The sequence below is a fragment of the Portunus trituberculatus genome, chromosome 24, assembly GCF_017591435.1.
Source record: "Portunus trituberculatus isolate SZX2019 chromosome 24, ASM1759143v1, whole genome shotgun sequence".
Taxonomy (NCBI): Eukaryota; Metazoa; Arthropoda; class Malacostraca; order Decapoda; family Portunidae; genus Portunus; species Portunus trituberculatus.
Window position 1 is genome coordinate 10,450,812 of NC_059278.1, and position 24,192 is coordinate 10,475,003.

The following is a 24,192-nucleotide window of genomic DNA, read 5'->3' on the forward strand; positions in this document are numbered from 1 at the left end:
GAAGTGGGAGGAGGAGGGAGAAAAAGAGAAGAGAGAATGTAATGCACGATTTGAGATGCTACATGGTGCACTGGTTTGTGTGTGTGTGTGTGTGTGTGTAAACTCTGCATACACTCAAGCACGCATGCACACACACACACACACACACACACACACACACACACACACACACACACACACACACACACACACACACACACACACACACAACACAAAGACACAGACACAGACACACACACACACACACACACACACACAACACAAAGACACACACACACACACACACAACACAAAGACATACACACACACACACACACACACACACACACACACACACACACACACACACACACAGACACACACACACAAAATGTTCTTATTATCCTTTCAAATGACATTATGCAAGACAGATTTACACCGGCGTCGGATTATATTGTTTAATGGGTGTGATTACAGCGAGGCGCATCACACAGACGACCTTGGCAAATCTTGATATAAAAATTCTAAATCTTCCTTGGTATTGTCCCATCCTTTATCTCTGTCTCCATGTTTTTTAAGCTTTATTCATTCATTTGTGTTTTTTTTTTTTTTTTACCTGGAGCCCATGTTCGCGTGTGTGCGCGTGTATGTATGTCTCTTTTTCTTCATATTTTTATGGCTCAGCTTAGTTTTTTTTTTCTTTCTTTATATCATGTTTTGTTTATTATTCTTATGTCTTTGTTTGATTTATATGTTCGTGATTCTTTTGTATTCTTTTTTATGGGTTCATTTTTATGCCAGCTAAGTCTCTCTCTCTCTCTCTCTCTCTCTCTCTCTCTCTCTCTCTCATTGTTGAACATCCATTTGCTTTCCCAGTTTTTCCTCCCCGATTCCTCCTCTTCACCCTCCATCCCGTTGATGAAGAAATGCAGTCTTAAAATTTCCGTGGCATTGTCTTCAGCCTCTCACACTGAGGAGGAAGTGCTCTCCCTACCTCTCCCTCTCCCTCTCCCGACCAAGCTTCCTATTTCATCTCTCCCTCCCTCTCCCGTACTCCATTTTTTCCTTTCTTATTTCATATTGTTTTCTTTCTTGTTTTTTTCTCTTCTGTTTCATATCTTGCCAGTTATTCCTTTCATCAATCTTCTTTAGTCTCATTTACAACCTGACACCTATCCATTCTGTTTTATTATAGTTTCCACTGCTTTCTCTCTCTCTCTCTCTCTCTCTCTCTCTCTCTCTCTCTCTCTCTCTCTCTCTCTCTCTCTCTCTCTCTCATACACTTCTCTCATTTTTTTTCCCTGTTCTCGTTCACAAGTCTTTTTAAACCCACGTAGTTCCTTAATAGTTTTCAGGTAATTTACTTCCCTAACAGGTTATCTTGTACTGTCTCCTCACCTGTCTCTAGGGTCCTTTACTTCATTCATTTGTCTAGATACTTTTACCGTCTCTTAATTAAGTACATGTCTCACAGTTTCTTTTTTTTTTTAGTAATACATTAGCAAATTGTTTGGTCTTTTATTTTTCCCTATTCTTTAATTACGTTATTGATATTGTAATTGTCTTTAGGTGTATCCTAGCGAGGAGTGCAATATGTATTACTCGCCTATTTTTTCTTTCAATTTTCCACTTATTTCCATCATTATTCTTTGCATTTTTAATACTTAGTCGTCTCTCCCCCCTGCTTCTCTCTCTCTCTCTCTCTCTCTCTCTCTCTCTCTCTCTCTCTCTCTCTCTCTCTCTCTCTCTCTCTCTCTCTCTCTCTCTCTCTCTCTCTCTCTCTCTCTCTCTCTCTCTCAAGACCTCCTCCTTTCCTCCTCCATCAAGACGGCACAACCTCCTCACACACTCTAGTAAACAGCCTTTCTCTCCTCCTCCTCCTCCTCCTCCTCCTCCTCCTCCTCCTTTTCTTACCCTCTTTCTTCCTCTTTCCTTCATAGCCCCCCACCTCGTCACACCCTCTAGGACCACTGGCAAGAGATTCACCAACACTTCCCTTTCCTCCTCCTCCTCCTCCTCCTCCTCCCACCATTTTTTCTTACCTTTAAACAATGAGTGTTACTTTTCAGATTTAGACCTTACCTGTACTTCCCTATTGTCTGCTTCTCCCGTCCCCCATTCCTAAGTGTTGTTTTTTTTGGGCAGCAGCGTGTTGCATAAAGCCATTAGTGTAAAATAAAAGCACATTGGGACTAAAAAAAAGAAAATGAATGTTAAGCGTTTCCGAGGAAGAGGACGAGGACGAAGACGAAGACGAAGCTAATACTTTAAAAAAAAAAGAAGGACGAGGAAACGAAATTGTAAGAAGAGGATTTCATATACGTACAACGATGTTTTATTTAAGGGGACTGTATGACACACACACACACACACACACACATACATACACTCTCTCTCTCTCTCTCTCTCTCTCTCTCTCTCATATAAAGGTACTATCACTCACTTATGCAGTAATGACGATGATGACGACGACGATGATATACATTTTTTTCACATTCCCCATGATCAAATTTTACCTCCTTTACTCCACCTCCTCGTCCTCGTCCTCCTCCTTCTCCTCCTCTCCCGGATACGTTTAGAAGCGTGCGTCCGGTTGCAAGGATAAGGGAGGAAGGAAAGTGGGAGGGAAGGGAAGGAGGGTAAGAATATTGGGGCGAAAGAAGGGAGAAGAGAAGAGAAGACCAGAGAAAAAAGAAGAGGAAGAGGAGGAGGAGGAGGAGGAGGTGGAGGAGGAAGAGGAGGAGGGAGGAAAATGGATCCACAAAACGGGAATTTTCTCTCCAGTCTAGCAAAATGCCACAAATATTACCCCTCAGTAAGAGCGAGGGGAAATATCTGAGGAAAATATTTAAAGAGCGGAAAAAAGTACATGGAGAACACAAAACATGAATAGATTAGAAAAATGTGGCAATATTGCTTCTGAGTCTCTTCCATTCCTCACCATTCTTCCCTCTCCCCTCCTCTTCCTCTTCCTTCTTCCCTTTCTACTCCTTCCTCCTGCTTTCCTTTCATCCTCTTCATCTCCCTTGCCAACCTTCACTGTCTTCTATTTTTCTTTCTTGCTGCCTTACTCTCTCTCTCTCTCTCTCTCTCTCTCTCTCTCTCTAAAGTTACGATACTATTCCGCGTTCTTTTATTTCCAATCGATGAATCGTAATTGAATATTTCATTTGCCTTTACTGTCTCTATCTATCTTTTTAATATATAGATTATTTCACATTTTTTTTACTACATGAAGCCTTTGTGCTCATCACGGCAAATGAAGCAAATGATTGGCACGAACCTGCGCACTGAATTTCTCTCTCTCTCTCTCTCTCTCTCTCTCTCTCTCTCTCTCTCTCTCTCTCTCTCTCTCTCTCTCTCTCTCTCTCTCTCTCTCTCTCTCTCTCTCTCTCTCTCTCTCTCTCTCTCTCTCTCTCTCTCTCTCTCTCTCTCTCTCTCTCTCTCTCTCTCTCTCTCTCTCTCTCTCTCTCTCTCTCTCTCTCTCTCTCTCTCTCTCTCTCTCTCGCTCTCTCTCTATGTATCTCATCCGGCAGTCTTTGAGTCACGTGCAATACAAAGGTCAGTGTGCGTTGTGTTGTATGTTGTGCGGAGCGTTTCTTCCCCGAGCGTGTCGTGTTTTACCAACTTCGTATTTTTTTCCTTATGACTTCTTTTACGAGTTAGCTCACGTTTATGACGAAATACTTAGTTTCCTTATCAGGTCCCGCTCAGTTCGTGGTCTCAGACAGCTTAGGCAGGGCCATGTTTTCCCAGAAGTCAATCGTAGAAACCAGAAAACCATAATCCAAAACAAACACGGATTAAGACAACCACAAAGGATCATACTACTGACCGCCTGACCACTGACTCTCTCCCGCAACTTCCACTCCCTCCGCTTTTCTCCACGATTTACACCTCGCCTCCAAACGCCCGTCATGCAACTTGCACTCCCTTGCCGGCCACTCACTTCTCAGCCGCCACACGGAACCATGACCTTCGCGTTCTTTCCTTATTCTTTCCCCAATACCTTCAGCTCATGTCCCCGTGAAGAGATCAGGCAGCAGGGATGAGGATGGCGGACGAAAAAGACTAATGGTGTGTGTGTCAAGGAACGCACAACGGGAAGCATTAGGAGGAGGAGCTATTGGTAAGGGAAAGAGGTTGTAGTGGGAAGAGTGATGCGAGGAGGGCGGAAACACATCGTCACCTTCATGATCAAAGGATAGTTTTTGGCGAGTTCTGCGTTTTTTCTTAGATAAATTCAGCATCACTGGACTCATTTGTCGGGATACTCGCCTTTGTTCTATATGTGAGTAGTGCAAAATTCGTATTATCTTTTCTGCTTTTCTGATATGTGAAAAGTTTTCATCTCAATTTACAGTAAGGAAAGCAGACTGGTTGTTTAAGAAAGTAGGGAGGCAAAATTTGTATTCAACAATACCACACCAATTTATAAATAAGAAAAAAAAAAACAATATAAAAAACGAAGAGACACGACATCATTACAAGTGAAGTAAAAATCAAAATACGTGGCAGTAAAAAAAAAAAAAAAAAAGCAACAGACAGAATGGAAATAGGAAAAGCGGTTCAGACACAAAGGAAAGAGTGACCGCGGCAAGGCTGAGACTCAAGCCAGGCAGGGAAAACAATCAGGTGAAGACAGAAACGAATATAAACTTAAGCTCCTCCACCGCTGTATCCTCGCGGTCTGAGGCTGACAGAGGAGAGATGGAGGTAAACAATAAGCAATAACTCTCCCTCCTTTCCTCTCCCTTCCTCTCTCCCACTCCCACACACTCAGTAAACCCCACCTGTTGACCTCCCAGCTTAGTCCAGGTGACCCTTAAAAGTGACCTGTAGCTTCGCACACGCACACGCACACACACACACACACAGAGAGAGAGAGAGAGAGAGAGAGAGAGAGAGAGAGAGAGAGAGAGAGAGAGAGAGAGAGAGAGAGAGAGAGAGAGAGAGAGAGAGAGAGAGAGAGAGAGAGAGAGAGAGAGAGAGAGAGAGAGAGAATTTGTTTTCCTGAAACATTTCATAATTCTTTTTGTTCTTATAATGTCTCCTCCTTTTCATCTCCAACTCTCTTTCTCTTTCTCTCTCTCTGTTTTTCTTCGCTCCCCCCTCTCTCCTTTCCCGTCTTTTTCTTCCTCATTCTCCTTCTCCCTCTTACGTCACCCCCGCCATCCATCACGCGGTTAATGATCTCACGGAAAGATATAAAAAGATACGCGTAATCTATCAGGAAAATGAAAACAGATGAAAAAAAGGCACAGGACAAAAAAAGGGAGGAAAAGGAAAAGCGAGGAAAAAGTCATGATAAATAGTGGAATGAAAAAAAAGAGATGCTGGATGAAAGTAATAGCGATGATAAATAGCGTACATAGGAATTGTAAATGTAGTTAGGATAAAAATGGCGGCAGCAGGATGGCGGCCATTGTACTCGGGGAAACGCAGGAGGAAATAGATTTCAAAGAAAGAAAAACACAAAAGAAAGGAAAAAGGGAAAAAGATATGAACATCATCATCATTCTGACAAATTCAACATGATGATTATGATGATAGAGAATAATGATAATGATAATGATTAAAACAATAATAATAAAAATAATAGTAATAATAATAATAATAATAATAATAATAATAATAATAATAATAATAATAATAATAATATCATTATTATTATTATTAAAACTTTTATCATTATTATTATTATTGTTATTATTATTATTATTATTATTATTATTATTATTATTATTATTATTATTATTATTATTACATTATTATTATTATTATTACACATTATTATTATTATTATTATTATTACTACTACTATTATTATTATTATTATTATTATTATTATTATTATTATTATTGTTATTATTATAAGAGTATTAATAATAATGACGATACTAACAAATATTGATAATGATAAAAATGATAACAATAATAACAATGAAAATATAATAATAGTAACAACAATAATAATAATAAAAACAATAATAATAATAATAACAATAGTAATAATAGTAATAACAATGATAATAAAAAAAATAATAATAACAATAATAATAATGATAATGATAATAATAATAATAATAATAATAATAATAATAATAATAATAATAATAATAATAATAATAAATTATTAATAATGATAACAATAATAATAATAGTAAGAAGAAAAAAAAGATGAGGAAGAAGAAAGTCAGAGGAAATAAGGAGGAGTAAAATGGAAGAAAAACTAGAAACATACCTAAAGAAAATATTAATGTGAAAAAAAAATGTAATAATAAATTGGTAGATTTACCAAAAGACAGAGATGACAAGGAAACACTGAGTAGCTACAATAATTGAGCATTCCGTAGAGGCAACATATGAACCAAAAGACAGTGAAACAAGAACCTTAATAAGTGAAACAGGCAACAGCTTGCGATATAAGATGATATTTCAAACTCGTCGAAAAAGTTAATATATTACAAGACTTGAGGAATTTCAGCATTAGACTCAACTCACTCTATGGAATTCACGACTCGCCTTTCACTAACTCCCAAGCTCAGAAGTGAGCAGCCGATAAAGAGAAAAAGAAAACGAGAGGATGAAAAACACACTTAACGCATTATCATTATTTTTAAGTGACTGCTGAATTTCCTGGACCGTTTCTTCGCGTCTGCAAAAAATGACGAACTCGTAAAATATATCGTTTGTTTGGACTGACTGAACTTCGACCAATCAGCGAACAGTGGCGGCGGCTCGTGCGAAATATTGGATCTGTCTTCGTCTCTGGCTTCTTCTAACACCCGGGCCACGAACAACAGCCGCTCGCCGCTTCTTACGTGCATTTCTTGCTTCACTTTCTCCTCCAGCGGGTGTGAGCGATTGCCTTCGCCCTCGTGGTGGGAGCAGAAGCTCCGCACGCCGTCTATTTCGGAGCGGTGGATGAATGGGTGTCAGCCGCAGCCCAGGTCAGTGTCAGGGAGAGCGAAGGCGGCAGTCAAGCACCAGCGCGTCGAAAAATAAACGTAAGATAATTATTAAGTTTTATTAGTCTTCTCTCTCTCTCTCTCTCTCTCTCTCTCTCTCTCTCTCTCTCTCTCTCTCTCTCTCTCTCTCTCTCTCTCTCTCTCTCTCTCTCTCTCTCTCTCTCTCTCTCTCTCTCTCTCTGTCAGTCAGGAAGTAAGTAGTTAGGTAATATTTCCACTTCAAATATAAGTTGTTTTTTTTCCATCCTTCCAGGTGAAGATTATGTCTTATACACTTAAATCTCTCTCTCTCTCTCTCTCTCTCTCTCTCTCTCTCTCTCTCTCTCTCTCTCTCTCTCTCTCTCTCTCTCACTTGGGGGGGCTAACTTTAGAAGGCCATTTTTAGTGCTCGTGGATCTTACAACACATCACGTCGGAAGCTTTCTCCTTTTTCTTGACTTGAGCGAAACTTTCAGGATTTGCCGTGTGCCTCTCTTTTATTAGAGAAATCCACGATTCGTACAAACATTCAGACCTTAATACCTATTCCTAGTGTACTGCCGCCTCATACTAGTTCGCCTGATTTGCTGTATATATTTTGGAACTAAATCAAAATCGTGGTCACGGAAAAATCGAGTGGATAAATGACGAAGGCTGAAGATTTTTACACTTCATGCGGTAAAAGTTGAAGCAGAACAGAAACTTTAGGTCGTCACGCTGTATACCATGTGGCGAGAGAGAGAGAGAGAGAGAGAGAGAGAGAGAGAGAGAGAGAGAGAGAGAGAGAGAGAGAGAGAGAGAGAGAGAGAGAGAGAGAGAGAGAGAGAGAGAGAGAGAGAGAGAGAGAGAGAGAGAGAGAGAGAGAGAGAGAGAGAGAGAGAGAGAGAGAGAGAGAGAGAGAGAGAGAGAGATCAGTATACAAGTTTGCCGGGTGATGACAGTTAGCAAACTAATAATGTAAACTGATATATAAACAGCTATTAGATGGTAGTGACAATTATCATTCCTGGAACTTACAATGTGATTCCAAGTCATTGAATTGACACGACTTTTAAACCATATTCTTTTTTAACGCTTTGTTGTTGCATTTTTTCACTGAATTTTTTTTTTTTTTTTTTTTTTACATTTCATACGGCTTACATTTTCAATATCCTTTTTTTTCCGTGATCGAATTTATTGGATCACACAAATCCTTTCCCAAACTAACTTTTCCAGCATGTGAAGCTTCTCTCCTTCCTTCCTTCACTCCCTCCTACCACTATCCTCTCTCATAACCTGCCTTTTCACATTTCTTTCTCTATTTTTCTTTTCCTTCTTCTTTCTCTCACAATCTTCTTTTTTTCTCTATTCCCTTTTCTTTTTTAACATCTCCCTAATCTTCTATTTTTCTTTACTTAAACTGGCTTTCTTTCACCTGCCTTTACCCATTTCCTTTCCAATCTCATCGTCTCACATGCTATTTTTTCTCATATACCGTATCATTTCTTTTCCTAATCTATCCCTTGCTTCCAATCCCTTTCCTACTCCTACTCTATTTTCTTCACTTAAACGATATTTCTCTTTCATTCTTTTCCCTTACTATTTTCTCTCATATTCTTTTTCTTCTATTTCCCTTTCTTTACCCAGTGTCTCTCTAACTTTATCCCATCACTCGTTCCTCTCACCAAAAAACTTTCTCTTCACGTCACCATCTTCCCTGTATTCCCTTCCTATCTGTTACGATATCATTTTCTCTCCTAGTTTTCCTTTCCTCACCAGTTCCTACCTAGCTTTCTCTTCTCTCTTATTCTATTTTTCTGATCACCTTTTCCTTCTTTCCTCTTTCCCTAAACTAAACCACGATTTTTTCTCTCCCTTTAAGCCCTTGGAGTTCATCTTTACCCATAAGTATTTCACTTTCAATTATGACCCTCACTTTTTCATTACCCCTTAGAGGTTATTAACCCAAACACTTCAACTCTTTGGTTTAAATCTTTGGATCCTTATAGTTAGACATGTACAGGTTATTCAGTGTACTTTTTGCTCCATGAGCAACCCATATTCCTCATATGTTACTTTTATTTTTGTGTGTCTATCTCTGAATATGATTTACATGTTTGTCTTTATCCTCCTGTGAATATCTTTATTTTTCTAGGAGAGTACCACTGAAACCTTTTTACTTATTTTCATATCAAACGTATATAAAGTTATTTTCGATAATGATGGTGATGATGATGATGATGATAGTTGGCTTTTGATAATTATTACTTCAGCAAAATTAAACTGAGAGGTTTTTTCCTTAAGTAATGCAAATATATACTGTTTGCTCATAACCTGAAGAGAGAGAGAGAGAGAGAGAGAGAGAGAGAGAGAGAGAGAGAGAGAGAGAGAGAGAGAGAGAGAGAGAGAGAGAGAGAGAGAGAGAGAGAGAGAGAGAGAGAGAGAGAGAGAGAGAGAGAGAGAGAGAGAGAGAGAGAGAGAGAGAGAGAGAGAGAGAGAGAGAGAGAGAGAGAGAGAGAGAGAGAGAGAGAGAGAGAGAGAGAGAGAGAGAGCTCGAACCTTCCTCCTAGTTATGGACAAAGTTTTATTATATATGAGGAAGTAAAGCGTCTCTCTCATAACCACACATACACACACACACACACACACACACACACACACACACACACACACACACAGATTCTGGCTGTCAGTCGCACATATTTTAAGGTACGATTAGGAGGAGAAGAAGGAGGAGGGTCAGAGGGAGGAGGAGGAGGAGGAGGAGGAGGAGGAGGAGGAGGAGGAGGAGGAGGAATACATACATAGGAATACATAGGAAAGACGAGTGACAGGAGGCCTTGCGACTTATGACGAGGTCACTCGTTTACTAAACTTCATGTAGAGAAGCTACATACTTAGTAGGAGGTAAGGATATAACAGATGAGGAGGAGGAGAAGGAGGAGGAGGAAGAGGAGGAGGAGGAGGAGGAGGAGGAGGAGGAGGAGGAGGAGGAGGAGGAGGAGGAGGAGGAGGAGAGTTAGAAAGTGGAGGAGGAGGAGTAGAAGGAGGAGGAGAAAGAGGAGGAGTAAGTGAAGGAGAATTAGGAAGAATTAATCGAAAATATGATTACAATAATAAGAAAACGAAGGAAAAGATAAAAAGAAAAGAAACAACAGCAGTAGCAGCAACAACGACGACAAATACAACAACAACAACAACAACAACAACAACAACAACAACAACAACAAAAACAACAAGGAGGAAGAGGAGGAGAAAAAGGAGGAAAAACACGTGCACATACATTTTTTCTCTCACCTTCTCTCTATACATCTCATCTCTCCCTTACCCCTTCCACCACCACCACCACCAATGCCTCCACGAACACCTCCCTTGCTTCCCTGCCCCCACCAAGATTCTCCATTCGTCCCTCCCTCCTCCCTCCACATCGAAATACGAGAACATTCCTGCAACAGTGAAACATCCCTCCCCTCCGGCCCCGAAACGCTAGGCCCGCAGTTACGATAGTTTACGATACTACGTAGCCATTTTTAACCTGAGCAAAATGGAACAGTTTCAGAGTGGCTTTTCGAGCTCCCGAAGCAACACAGGGGACTGAACCTCGGACGCCCCAAGGAGGGATTTTTTGGTCCTCCTTTTTCTTATTTCGATTCTTTGTTTATGCCTATTTCTTTTTCTTAAGGATTTAGTTTTATTCGCTACTTTTTCTCTCTCCCTAAGGATTAATTTTCGTGGTTTGGCGTTGGTGGTTCATCTCCGCGCCTTTGTCATAGCGTCGCTCACATGGGAACAAATGATGACAGACAAGACCTCGACTTCTAGTGATTCAGAGTTCTTTCAAAGCTTCGTGCTTCATCACCTTCCCCTGACGGCCTCACGCCTTCTCTCCTCCCTTTACCTGTTTCCTCTCTCTCTTCCCCTCCCTCGCCACTCTCTCTTCTCACCCTTCGTCACTCTTCTCCCCTCCTTTTCCTCACACCTTTCCAACACACCACCATCTTTTCCGTGCATCTAACTGGCCTTCTTTTTTTCTTCAGTTTTGACATACACGTTCAGTTCTTGGCAAAACAAAGACACCTAGCCAGCCCGCCACGAACTCTGTGACACCTGCATCCTTTCCTCCCCTCAGCGTCATCGTGCTTCGAGTGGCAGCAACATAACTTTCTATTATTGATGTAACCATTGATAAAAAAAAAAGAATTAGCCTTCACGTAATATTAGGCTTCAAAAGTCTCTCCAATCAAGATGAACGGTAACCCCGAGTCACCGTCTCCTCAGGTAAGACACGCCAGGACCTCAAGAAGGATAATGGTGTCCGCCGCGCCGCCCACAGCCCCGTCTGGCCCCATCTCGCGATTTCTTTCATACGCCATCAACATAATTGCGGGGTGGGATAATCGCTCCAATCCTTTGCTTGTTTCACTAATTACTTTGGAGTCCGGGAAATCGTCCTTGATCTCACCTACCTTCGTAAAAGTTAGACAATTTGCAGGGTTCCGCTAAGCTGGCCAAATACTTTTTCCCTAGCACGCCCTCCTTGCTCACTTGCTTCCTTCCTTCACACCTTGCTCCCTCCACTAAGTACACACGAAAACCTGCTATCTTCACGTCATCCTCTGTTACAGGTGCGGAAGTGCCGCTGATTTTACAGGTAACTCATAACTTTGCGTGTAACTTCATGCGGGATCCTTTAGGGAGTTACACGTTGTGCAAATCAATTCCCTTTAGTGTAATTGTACTATTGCAATTTTCCGCTTTCTCTTACAGTTCTATCGCGATTGAAGGTGATCTCTTAGCGTTCCCCCTCGAGAGCTGTTTGAATACTTTTAGTCCTCTTAGATCGAGTAAGTCCCTTCAATCCATTCTTCTTCCCGCTCTTTCATGGATACTCTCTCTCTCTCTCTCTCTCTCTCTCTCTCTCTCTCTCTCTCTCTCTCTCTCTCTCTCTCTCTCTCTCTCTCTCTCTCTCTCTCTCTCTCTCTCTCTCTCTCTCTCTCTCTCTCCCGTTGCATAAATTTGCTTCTTGGTTCTACTGAGTTCCATTTGACTCTTCATTTCCTTTCGTGTGTCCGCCATTCTCAAGACGCAACTTTCAGCTTCTTTCCAGTGACTCCGAATCGCTGCCGCCCATCAGTCCCTTTCCATTGCCAGCCAGGCTAACCAATTTTACTGAAGCCCCAATTCCATCCCTTTCAAAATCATCCGGTGACTTTCCATCCCGTTAAAGGGCATTCCAGTCATATAAAATCACTCGGATCCGTTTCCACTTCCTCCAAAGCTATCGCTACAACTTATATTTTCTTTCTCTTCGCCATCTCCGCGAATTCCTAGCGCCTCGACTACTCTCTCGTGACGTCCGATTCTTTAACAAAATGCTGGTTGGAGGGGCATGAGTGTGAATTTGCCTTACACGTCCTGCCTTACAAATTTGAGGACGAGATCATGTAATTTGCCCCAGGATCCCTTTCCAATCCAATTCATATTCTTTTGAACCACTTCTAGACACGTTATAAGGTTTCCAGATCTTTTCCAGTCATATAAAAGATGTCACCTCCTCTAACTCGGCAAAAAGGGCGCCAGACAAGGTATGGAAGCACGATTTTTCCAGCAACATTTCCTGGCACACCGGAAGTCACACTACACATCACACATCATGTACACCACAGCACCACACATGACGCTGAGGCACACTTGCATATCTGATGGAATTCCAGACTTCACAGCATCACACCTTAACTCCCAAGAGTTTCCAGTCCTAACACTATTACTTCCCCAAACTCCTCGCTCCACACTTACACCGGCACCCTCTCCTACACCAGTCCCGCGGCCACGCACCACCACACTTGCCCGTACACCACAGCGACACTACACTCACATCCTAACACTAACATGTGCACAATACAGCGCCACAGGCTCCTTCAGCTCTTCATAATTGGATTGCATTCAATCCACTCAACGCACCACAGTACAAGATGTCTCCCATCATCTCAGATCTACCACAGCGCACCACAGCATCACAGGTACCCTGCACAACAACTCACATTTGCATCATCTCAACACAGTTCCTCTACAGCACCACATCTCCGCGGCACTACACCTGCCCGGCATCACCACATTACCAAACCTGCACCCAGCCATGAGCAGGGCGCCGCCACACCTGGCTCCCTCCCCGGGTACTCACCTGCAATGCGACCGTAGCGCTGGAACATACGCTCTACATCGGTCTTGGTGCACTGGAAGGTATTGAGGTTGCCGACGAAGGTCCTGGAGTTGATGGCTTGCGGATCCTGAGAATTGGTCTGGTTGCCCACCTTACTCATCTCGCATTTACCAGCCACTCATCAACCCAGCCAAAGAGAATCAGCCCGCGAATGACTGACTCGATACAACGACTTTCGCCTTAGAGAACGAGACAATGATTTGCGGATTCGTGTCCAGAGGCACCGTCTTCTGGAATTCCAGATTTGAGTTCGTCACCTAATCTGAAAAAGGGAAAAAACACCAATTGTCTAAAAAAATACTCTGGAAAAATTGCTAGAGTAAAAATATTCAACAAGAAAATGTCACTAGTTCATCCGGAAAATGGATTGGCTTTAAAATCTGCTGTTAAATGTTCAACTCCATTAAAAAATGCATGATACTAAAATAAATGCATTTTAAAATTCATCCCATTGAAAAGCGAGCAAGACATAGCGATAAAAACTAGTGGTAATCGCTGACTATTTGCTGAAAAAATAATTCCTACATGACCATACACGCGCCGTTGCCCCTGTTGCCTGCGACTCACCTGAAACAGAATTAATTAAGCATCATATAGGTAAAAAAAAAAAAGGCGCGTGTCTCGCCATAGCCGCGCCAGTTAGCGTTGCCATTAACACTATAACGAGACGCGGCCGCCAGTTAACACATTAAAACGCATTAGAACCTCCCGCGTTAATATTTTTCGTCCTCGCCTCTTTTTCGCTCTCACTCTCTCTCTCTCTCTCTCTCTCTCTCTCTCTCTTTCTCCCTGGTCCCGGGTGAGTGGCGGCCGGCAGGTGGTGGGGTTTGCGCGCCGGCCAACTTTCTCTAAACTGTTGCCTGACTGTTTGTGACTGTTTAATGCCCCCGTGACCGTTCAATTGTTTATCCTGTGATTGCTGACTCCTGCTGCTCTTGACTGCTGCCGGGCGTAAGGTAGCTGTTTCGGAGGTTAGGGTGGGAAGAGAGGGACGGGGATGTGAGGAGAAAGGACTTGTTACAGTCATCAGGACAAAATATGTAAGAAATATATACATAGAACACGGACTCAACTTTTTTCTTTCATTATTTGATGCTTTTGATGGTTATAGGTTCCCATTTCCAGGAACAATTTTACTTTTATTTGCAATATATTTTGTCCCAACTTTTTTTTTTTTCCCCGAGCTGGTCCCCGTGGTTAATAAGAAACTTGAAAATTATTGGACGCGAGCTGCACGTGACTATTGTATAAATATTCATCAGGAAACTTGTGTCGGGTATATTCATTACTGCCGTCAGCCCCGCGCGGCGCCATGCGGCTGCAGTGCCGTGCCGGAGAATATTCACCTGACTGTCACTGGGCCGAGCGCTGGCTGGACACGCGCTAAAGTGGACAGTTTCTCCCTCGCGCTTCCCAGCCTTCCTTCACTAACTGGCTACATATCCCACTTAACACGCAAAATACACAATCTCCACGGCACTTTCTCCAAGACGGCCGATTTCCTGCGCAATATACAGCAGGATTGCGACAACGATACCATGCGAATATCCGAATGTATTCAATATTTGTCCAATTCTCTCACCCAGCCTTCACTCGCTTCAAATCCTGCTGACACAGAATCTACAGCCTACGTGTTGCTAGCGCTGAGCCGACACATTCCCAAAATACAGCATGATTTTAGCGAAGAACAGCGCCGCCTCTCTACATGCATTCCACCATAATTCGTCTCTGTGTGTCCGTCAGCAGCTCGCACCCTAAACACCCAGCTGACGGCACTAGGAGGCTTCCAACTACCATTAACATTTCGGCCCGATACAAATCCCTCTTGTCTGGTGAAACCGACCCCCTATTCCCCGCGAGTGGCCACCAGGTGGAGGACAGAATATCGGTAGACAGTCCAGCACGGATAGAGGGAGAGAGGGCGGGAGGGAAACCGAGGGAGGTGATTCTGAAATTGTAAATGGGACTGATCTCTCCCACTTCCGCCCGTGCCCCCCTCCCTCTCCAGTCACTACTTAATGGTGCGGGTGAGTGCCGTAACGTCAGCACTCTGGAGCCATAAAAAGGGGAGTAATTGCACTACTTACTCAATAGTCTCTCTCAGGTAGTTATGGAAGAACAATAACACTTACTCTGAGGGGCATTAGCTCAGCCAGCAGACTGGAGGAGAGAGAGAGAGAGAGAGAGAGAGAGAGAGAGAGAGAGAGAGAGAGAGAGAGAGAGAGAGAGAGAGAGAGAGAGAGAGAGAGAGAGAGAGAGAGAGAGAGAGAGAGAGAGAGAGAGAGAGAGAGAGAGAGAGAGAGAGAGAGAGAGAGAGAGAGAGAGAGAGAGAGAGAGAGAGAGAGAGAGAGAGAGAGAGAGAGAGAGAGAGAGAGAGAGAGAGAGAGAGAGAGAGAGAGAGAGAGAGAGAGAGAGAGAGAGAGAGAGAGAGAGAGAGAGAGAGAGAGAGAGAGAGAGAGAGATGAGTAGGGAGGGCTGGAGGCACAGGAGGAGGCTGAGTGGGAGAGAAGAGCAGTAGGTGAAAGGATCCACGAGGGAGAGAAAGAGAGAGGGAAATGGACGTATAGAAATGAAAAGAGGAGTAACATCAGGTGAAGTAGGACAGTGGAATGAAAGAGGACAGTGAAAGGCGGCGCGGGCACGAGGAGAAATGACGGGAAAAGGGGAAAAAAGTGAAATGGTCAGAGTTCGAAAATGAAGAGGAGTGAATGATGCGAGAGAGAGAGAGAGAGAGAGAGAGAGAGAGAGAGAGAGAGAGAGAGAGAGAGAGAGAGAGAGAGAGAGAGAGAGAGAGAGAGAGAGAGAGAGAGAGAGAGAGAGAGAGAGAGAGAGAGAGAGAGAGAGAGAGAGAGAGAGAGAGAGAGAGAGAGAGAGAGAGAGAGAGAGAGAGAGAGAGAGAGAGAGAGAGAGAGAGAGAGAGAGAGAGAGAGAGAGAGAGAGAGAGAGAGAGAGAGAGAGAGAGAGAGAGAGAGAGAGAGAGAGAGAGAGAGAGAGAGAGAGACTCAACTCCGCCAAATAAAGTGAAGGAAAAAAAGGGTCAAGTGAAATTAAAAACGGGAAACGAGTGAACGAGAGAATACCTTTGGAAATAAAGAGTGAACAGCATTTAAAGGTACAGTAATTAGAGAAAAATGGTGCGTGAAATCCTGTAAAAAAAAGATTTCGTAGATACGAACGAGAGAGAGAGAGAGAGAGAGAGAGAGAGAGAGAGAGAGAGAGAGAGAGAGAGAGAGAGAGAGAGAGAAGTTAGATATTAAGTATATACAAAATACAAGACACATATATAACGTGAAAGGGAAAAGAGATAAACGAGAGTGTGCCAATAACAAGAATAAAATAAAAGACTTTGAGGCCGCCGCCATCTTTCCCTCTCTAGGACCAGACGTCAACTCTTCCACGCAGGAAGCATAGTAGCGCTCTCCGCACGCAGAAGAGGTCACGCGGAATAATTTTACCCCTAAACCATTCCACCAAGAGGTCAAATTACTCTTTCCAATCAAAATGTCAAACACAACTGCCTCACTTTCTCTCACTGACTATCCCTCGCTCACTCTCATTCTCCGGCGATTCAACAAACCACGGTCGCCACCGCCGCAGCCATCGCCACGAGTACGATTCATGACACGTTTAAGCGGATACAACCGATAAATCCAGCTGGTAGCCAATTCCTGTGAGGGACAGTTTGAGCGGACCCGTTCTTAACCTGTCCTGCAACACCCGTCGTCCTGCTGAAGGCACACGTGGCCGCTCAACTACGCAAGCAGCCACTTGGAGGTTAACAGAATTCCATGCAGCCACTCCTCCCTTTCCTGCCGCCCTTGAGAAGGTAACCACAGGGGCTGAAAATTGCCTTAGAACGCCCGCTTGACTTGGAAAGTTTTCTCCCGCGCCAGCTGGCGGGTGCGAGGTGGGTGGGATAATGCCCGCCACGCCGACACCACTGACGCGACGGAAGGTTGGGCTGCCTGCCAAGGAAAGCTTGACTGAGGGGGTGACGCTGAAGGAAAGGAGTAAGAGAAGGAAGAGGAGAAGGAGGAGAAGGAGGATGTGGGGGTAGGTGGTGAGAAAGTGTTGGGTTTAGAGAAATGACAAGAAGGACGATATATATTTTGCTTTCCTGGTTTTATCTCAGGAAGAGAAAAGTCGCTACATCTTATTTGATTATTAAGAGAGCTATAAAGTTTATAAATGAATACAACGGCTACGCGAGGTGCGCCGGGCCATGACAATTATCAAATAACTGAAAAGAAATGAAATACAAGACCGATAAAAAAATAAAAAAAATGTCACGCCAGCAAGAAATTCGAAGCAGCAACACAGTGGACGCGCTCTGTCACAATACTGGTCTGAGGGAAAGAAAGTTGTATCGCCGCTGAGGGTGAGGAGGGGAGGGAAGGAAGAAGAGAGTATAGGAGGGAGAGGAGGAGCAGAAGGAGGAGGAGGAGGAAGAAAGACGTACGGGACTGGGAGGGGAAGGAAGAACAGAAAACATTATTTATTGGTCTTTTACGATCTTGGTCAAAAGCAATTCGATACTGGTAGTCGTAGCCATTGTGATGTCGCGAAATTGACCGTGAGAGATTGTGTTTACGAGGAAGTGAGCAGCAACAACAGCAATAGCAGCAGCAGCAGCAGCAGCCCAAGCAGGGAAGGCTCGCGCGGCACAAAGGCGAAGCGATGCCATGTTGTGCTGCGACTGTCTGTCTGCTCCTGCTGTGTTGAATGGACGGCACGCAGCTTACACAGAATCCAAGTGAAATACACACACACACACACACACACACACACACACACACACACACACACACACACACACACACATACACACCTAACGCAGGGGCTCTAATCTAAGATGGAGATAAAAATAACTAAACTTCTTTCCCACCTACTCTCCCATAATAGAAAAAAGTCCTAAAAACTAAAAATAATCTCTTAATTGCGGCGACTCTGACGGTTTGAGGAAGCGCCGCATCACGAGGAGGATATGGATGGAGAACTATAAAAAATGATAAGACAGAGAAATGGGGCGACCTGTCTTTTTATTTTGGGCAGGTGTGACTGGAATACCTGTGGCGTGATTAGCCGGGTAGACAGGTGCGGCAGAGCGGTCAGGATTAACAGTTTTGTTATTGGATTATCGCCAGAAATACCAGCAATTCACCAGTTTCCTATTTCAGTTTCGACCTTTCCGCTAGGTGGCGTAGAGGTGGCGGCGGCGGCGGCGACCCTTGTGTCAGCCGAAATTGAAGTGGGCAAAAAATGGCGGTAAAAGAAGTGCGATGTCGTTGATCACACTTAAGTATAATTATTCTCAAGTGCAAAATTATTCCTATATTTACCCACGGGAAAGAAAGGAGCCAGTAAAAAAATAATTAACCGCGTCTCTGGGAATAGAGAAGATAAGAGGCGAGATGGAGAGAAGATAAAAAATGGATATAACAAGGAGCGATAAAGGGCGAGCCGAGGTGTGGTCGTGGAGAGTGATTAAGGACAGAAAAAGATTGCAAAAGATTAAACCTAAAGGTGAAGCAATTAATGTTCCTGAAGTGAGAAACAAACTGGTGGTGGTGAGGTGGTGGTGGGGAAGAGCCGGCGCATGGGTGGCAATATGGGGCGGGGAAGCTAGGCTGGCGGTGGAGATCAGGGAAGTGCGGGGATGTAATCTGATATAAATGACACGTGCAAGAAAGGTCAGGTAGGAGAGTGTACAGCTGGCACCCCGCCGCCGCCAAGCCTGCACCCCCGCCGCCGTCGCCATCCTCTCTTTCCCCAACACCTTCGCTTACACGACAACGCCCCCACCCCCACTTCCCCGACGTCACCGCCAACCCCGCTTCTCCCATCACCCCCCGACGATGCCGTCACCCTCGCCGCCCCCGCCATCCCATCCGCTGCCGCTGTCTCCCCCGCCAAAGACGTTCATTAACAACTAGAAAAGAAATAATCTTGCCAATATTCATACCTGTACAAAATCTGGGAGTAAGGATCATACCCGGAAAAAATGCTACTCTGACGGATGTGATGAGTTATTAGAATAGGCTCACCTAGAAGCACAGAAGACCAGAACACCATGCACACTGACATATTTGCATGTTGACACTCACAAGGATAAGGAACACAGGTGGCGGGGAGGTGCACAATCACGTGTGTGTCATGTGCGATACGTGCCACATGTGTATCAATACACAATACCTCTTGCAAGTATTTCCGAGCACACTAAGAAAAGAAAGTCTTGCAACGCGATGTGCATGAAGTCAAGTAATAATGTTGGAAGAAATGACAGTATACAAATATGCAGATGTATTTACTGTACGAAAAGAGCATGCGGTGCGTGTTGGTGCAGGGGTGGACACGGAGAAAGAGCAACACCTGTCTTCTCGTTATTGAAATTTGTGTTATTATATTACTGATTATTTTGTAGTTTTGCAGACCTCCGCCACCCGCACATACCCAGACCTACAAGACACACCACATAAATTTCATACTGGCATTGAGAATACTGAGAAGCAAGATACTGCTGACTCACCACCTGCTTTCATCCTCCACGTCCCCACGCAATTTACACACATACATACATCCACACACACACACACACACACACACACACACACACACACACACACACACACACACACACACACACACACACTACATTGCCTGAGAGTTTGTTTATGAGCAAAGAGATCAGAAAAAAAACTCAAAAGAAATTAGGAAATTAGAACCACCTGAAGATTGCACTGCTTGAGTCTCTCTCTCTCTCTCTCTCTCTCTCTCTCTCTCTCTCTCTTCAACTTTCGCTTCCTTACTCCACAGGTATCTCTTCACGTTTTTATTATATTCTTAGCTCCTCCTCCCTCCTCAAACCCCCTTCTCCTCCACTACCTCCTCTTCTCTCAGGCCGCGGCACACATTCCTCCTCACCTTGATGAAATTTGTCTCAAAACAAGTCGTACCTTTTAGACGCAGGCCTTTTCCTCGTCTTTTATTCTTTCTTATTCCTAATGTTTTCTTCCCTTGTAGCATGCATCATATAAGACGAAATTATTTCTTTCTTTTTATTTCTCTCTCTCTCTCTCTCTCTCTCTCTCTCTCTCTCTCTTCAATTGTTACATATCCACAACAAGCCATTTCTTTCTCCCCCTTACCCACTTTATTCCTTGCGTCCTTCACTTCCCTCTTTCGCTTCCTCCTCCTCCTTTCCTCCCTTTCTGCACGCTCCTCGGCAGACTTATGAAATGTGTTACAAAAAGGCCGTAGAATAAAGTATTTCGTGTGTGTATGTGTGTGTGTGTATTTTTCAGACTAAAAAAACGCTTCTGATTTGAGAGGATAACTTATATGTTCTAATCTCACGCTCTCTCTCTCTTCCATCTTCATCTCTTCCTCCTCTTACTTTTACTACTCTCCCTATTTCTCTTCACTTCTCCGATTAGGTGATGATACTGGTGACGCAGAGACCGGCAGAGAGAGAGAGAGAGAGAGAGAGAGAGAGAGAGAGAGAGAGAGAGAGAGAGAGAGAGAGAGAGAGAGAGAGAGAGAGAGAGAGAGAGAGAGAGGAGAGAGAGAGAGAGAGAGAGAGAGAGAGAGAGAGAGAGAGAGAGAGAGAGAGAGAGAGAGAGAGAGAGAGAGAGAGAGAGAGAGAGAGAGAGAGAGAGAGAGAGAGAGAGAGAGAGAGAGAGAGAGAGAGAGAGAGAGATTTAAGTAAGGTAATCTTGGTGAATCTTCCCACCAATTTTCTTCATTTTGTGTGTGAAACCATAATTTGAGGGAGATGTTTTGATGTTTCGGTTGTGAGAGGCTTGGGAGGAAGGAACGAAGAAAGGGAGGAAGGAAGGAAGGAAGGAAGGAAGAAAGAAGTGAAGAAAAAAAGGAAGGAGGAAGAAAGGAAGGAAGGAAGGATGGGAAAAATGCGAGTGTTTAGCGTTTGATCCAATGTGAGTGAGTGGTGAGCGGAGGCATGAATGAGGCGGCAGGGTTTATTTTACACACACGTGAATGCCTTACTCCAACTTTTACACCTCTATTTTTCCTGCCTCGTCCTCTTGCTCCCTACCTGCTCTGCTCTCACCCCTTTCCATCGCTTCTATTTTCCTGGCTCAATTTGCTCCTCCATCTCTCTCCCTCGCTCTGGCTCTCTCCTTCCTTTCCTCCCTCGCTTCCTCCACTTCCTTAACTCTCACTTCTCCCAACAGTGATCTCTCTGCTTCCCGTGCACCTCATCTTCCCTTGCCACCTCCTGCTTTGTATTAATTCCATGCCACTGAAAGGATGCAGCGCTGCTCTCCCTCCTCATGGCTGGGGAGAGGAGAGACAAGAGGCAGAGAAAGAGAAATAATGGAGAATCGATGATGCTTTACGACTCACGTTATTCTCACACGCGGGTCCTCAAAGGGAACTCTCCTTAAAGTGGTGGTGGGAGTGAGGGGCGGGAGGAGAACCGGAGGGAGGGACGGAGGGAAGAGAGCGGGAGGCTGAGTGAGGTGTCCAAGTCACCAACACGAGAAAGGGACAAAGACCGGTCACGGCCACCGCCGCCTCTGTCCCCGAGGTTAAAACAAAGCGAAATGCACTTTCCGTCACAGCGTGCGAGGCCAGACTACGGCTACCGGGACATGCCAGACCAAGAACGAGCCCATCTCAGGTCAACTTACAGGTCACGGCTGCGAAGATGTCACCGATGGGCTGGTGGCAAAACTAGAGCACATGTGACCTCATGGGAAGTCACAACGACACTCAGGCAGGCCAGTGGTGGCGGAGACTGGGCCGACCGGCGCTGCTGGGCGGGCGACTAAACGCGGTTGGCTCAAAGTCGAACTATCGCGACGGTGGAGGTAGGAGCGGCGCGTGCTCTCCCTCACACAGCCAAGTCAACACTGAACACGCCAGTGCTGCTGCTGCTGCTGCTACAACCACCCCTCCCTCCATCCCTACTACCACCACCATCACCACCACCGTTGTCGCCGCCACCATCGCCGCCGCCGCCGCCGCCGCCGCCGCCGCCGCCGCCGCCGCCGCCGCCGCCGCCTCCGCCGCCGCTGCCGTCGCCACCACCACCACCACCACCACCACCACTATCGCCGCCGCCGCCGCCGCCGCCGCCGCCGCCGCCGCTGCTGCTGTTGCCGTCGCGGTGCCCTGGATGGCTACCTCTCTGATCCACCACCTTCTGCTCCTCCTCTTACTCCTCCTTCTCCTCTTGGCGGGTGTGCGTCAGGGAGACAAACAGCGACTTGCGTCCGCCCCTGGGTCCGCCCCTCGTCTCCCTACCATCCATAAATCTCCCACGATGCAAAACATGAATTCCATCTCTTGTTGGGGTGTAGACAGTGTAGGCGCGAGGTGCTCACTGCCACCCGCAGGTTTCCCGGCATGTCACGCGAATTCCGTCCCCCTTCACCCACCCACCCTACCCTTTCGCCCGCCTTCCGCCATCCCCGACGCTCAACTCGGAAACATAATCAAACTTGCCAACCTTTTCTGGCCTCACCTCCAGCAGGCAAGTTTTAATTTTGGAGAACAAGGTGATGACGTCATGGCCTCAGGACACGAGGGGCCAGCGGCGAGTCGCAGGGGAGCAGCGGCTTTGAATGACGTGAGCGGCATAAAGACCAGTCGGGACCTGCCAACCTAGTTGTGCCTCTTTTTGCCAGTCCTGACTGGATGGAAGGGTAACGCAGTGCCGATGATGGTTGATGGTACAGAAACGGGATGAAACTGATTACTATTGTTACCATTATCATTATCTATACTATTATTATTATTATTATTATTATTATTATTATTATTATTATTATTATCATTATTATTATCACTATTATCATCATCTTTTTCATTATTGTAATAAAATAACCATATTAACTATTTCTACCACATTTATTACTACCACTTGTACTATTATTATTGCTATTAATGAAGCTGTCATTGCTACTGCTACTGCTGATGCTGCTACTATTCTTATTACTGGTTGTGATGGTAGTAGAAGTAGTAGTAGTAGTAGTAGTAGTAGTAGTAGTAGTAGTAGTAATAGTAATAATACAGTAGCAGTTATATGTGTAATAGTAGGAACATCATCAACATCAGCATGTCTAATCATTACCGCAGCTTAAGTCTGACAAAGTAGCAAAGAAAAAATAAGGCCACGTCAAGAACATTTTACATACGTAGTTTGGAGTCAGAGAAATTGTTTCATATTGTGTCTGCTTTCAAACGATTCCCGGAGGTCGTCCCGTGAGCCCGCGTAGAATATTTACAACCATTTACATTCGACATTGAATTTGTCTCCACGCCAGCTTGGGTGTGATGCTGCATCCTGCAATTACACGTATATCAGTGCGTGTGTGTGTGTGTGTATATGTATGTGTGTGTGTGTGTGTGTGTGTGTGTGTGTGTGTGTGTGTGTGTGTGTGTGTGTGTGTGTGTGTGTGTGTGTGTGTGTGTGTGTGTGTTTACTTGTGTTTGTTTGTTTGCCGGATCGTGAACAAGTGCACACTTGTGTGCGTGCATGCGTTAGGTATATTGACCGAATACTATATTCATCACTAGAAAAACTAAATTCGATCCTTTTGATCATGAAGAAGTATTCTACGCAGGTGACGCGAAACCAATTTCTCTCTCTCTCTCTCTCTCTCTCTCTCTCTCTCTCTCTCTCTTTCCCGAGCCTTCTGTGCCCAACTATGATCCGCAGCACAAAGGACGTAAGGGCTGCCGTGCGCGAGCCAGACGCAGGTTCCCCGCCGCCGCTGCCACCGCCGCTGCCGGCACCCCTGCCGCTGCCTTCCATTGCCGCACACAAGGCGCCGCCACACGCACCCGCCACGCCGCTGCCCCAGAGCCAGGAAGATCTCCGCGGTCTGGCTCAGGACGCTGTCAGATCTAAAAATCAAAGCCGCCGTCGATCCTGATTACTCCACGCCACCGCCGCCACCTCCGCTGCGTCGCCGCTTCTACAGCTGTTGTCGTCGCTTTGCTTTCCTCGTGCGCCGCTTCTCTCTTCCTCTTCCTCCTTGTCGCCAGGTAACGCGTCCTCACCCCTAAGACTACGTGTTACTCCAGACACCTTGCTGG

The 24,192-nt window shown here is 44.8% G+C and overlaps 1 protein-coding gene across 13 annotated transcripts in view; it reads right to left on the reverse strand.

Annotated features, from left to right (window-relative positions):
* Positions 1-22,055, reverse strand: part of LOC123508029 (heterogeneous nuclear ribonucleoprotein C-like) — a 316,189-nt gene extending 294,134 nt beyond the window's left edge. For 2 of the 13 annotated variants that reach the window (XM_045261398.1, XM_045261396.1), the window contains exons 1-2: positions 21,780-22,049; positions 13,090-13,390 (exon numbers count right to left, since the gene is read on the reverse strand). In XM_045261398.1, the coding sequence (XP_045117333.1) occupies positions 13,090-13,228 (139 nt within the window). In that variant the 5' untranslated portion in view covers positions 13,229-13,390; positions 21,780-22,049. Of the gene's footprint in view, positions 1-13,089; positions 13,391-21,779 lie in introns of those variants that run through there. The other 11 variants (XM_045261392.1, XM_045261393.1, XM_045261391.1 and 8 more) reach the window with 11 other exon arrangements.
* Between the last annotated feature and the right edge of the window lie 2,137 nt (positions 22,056-24,192).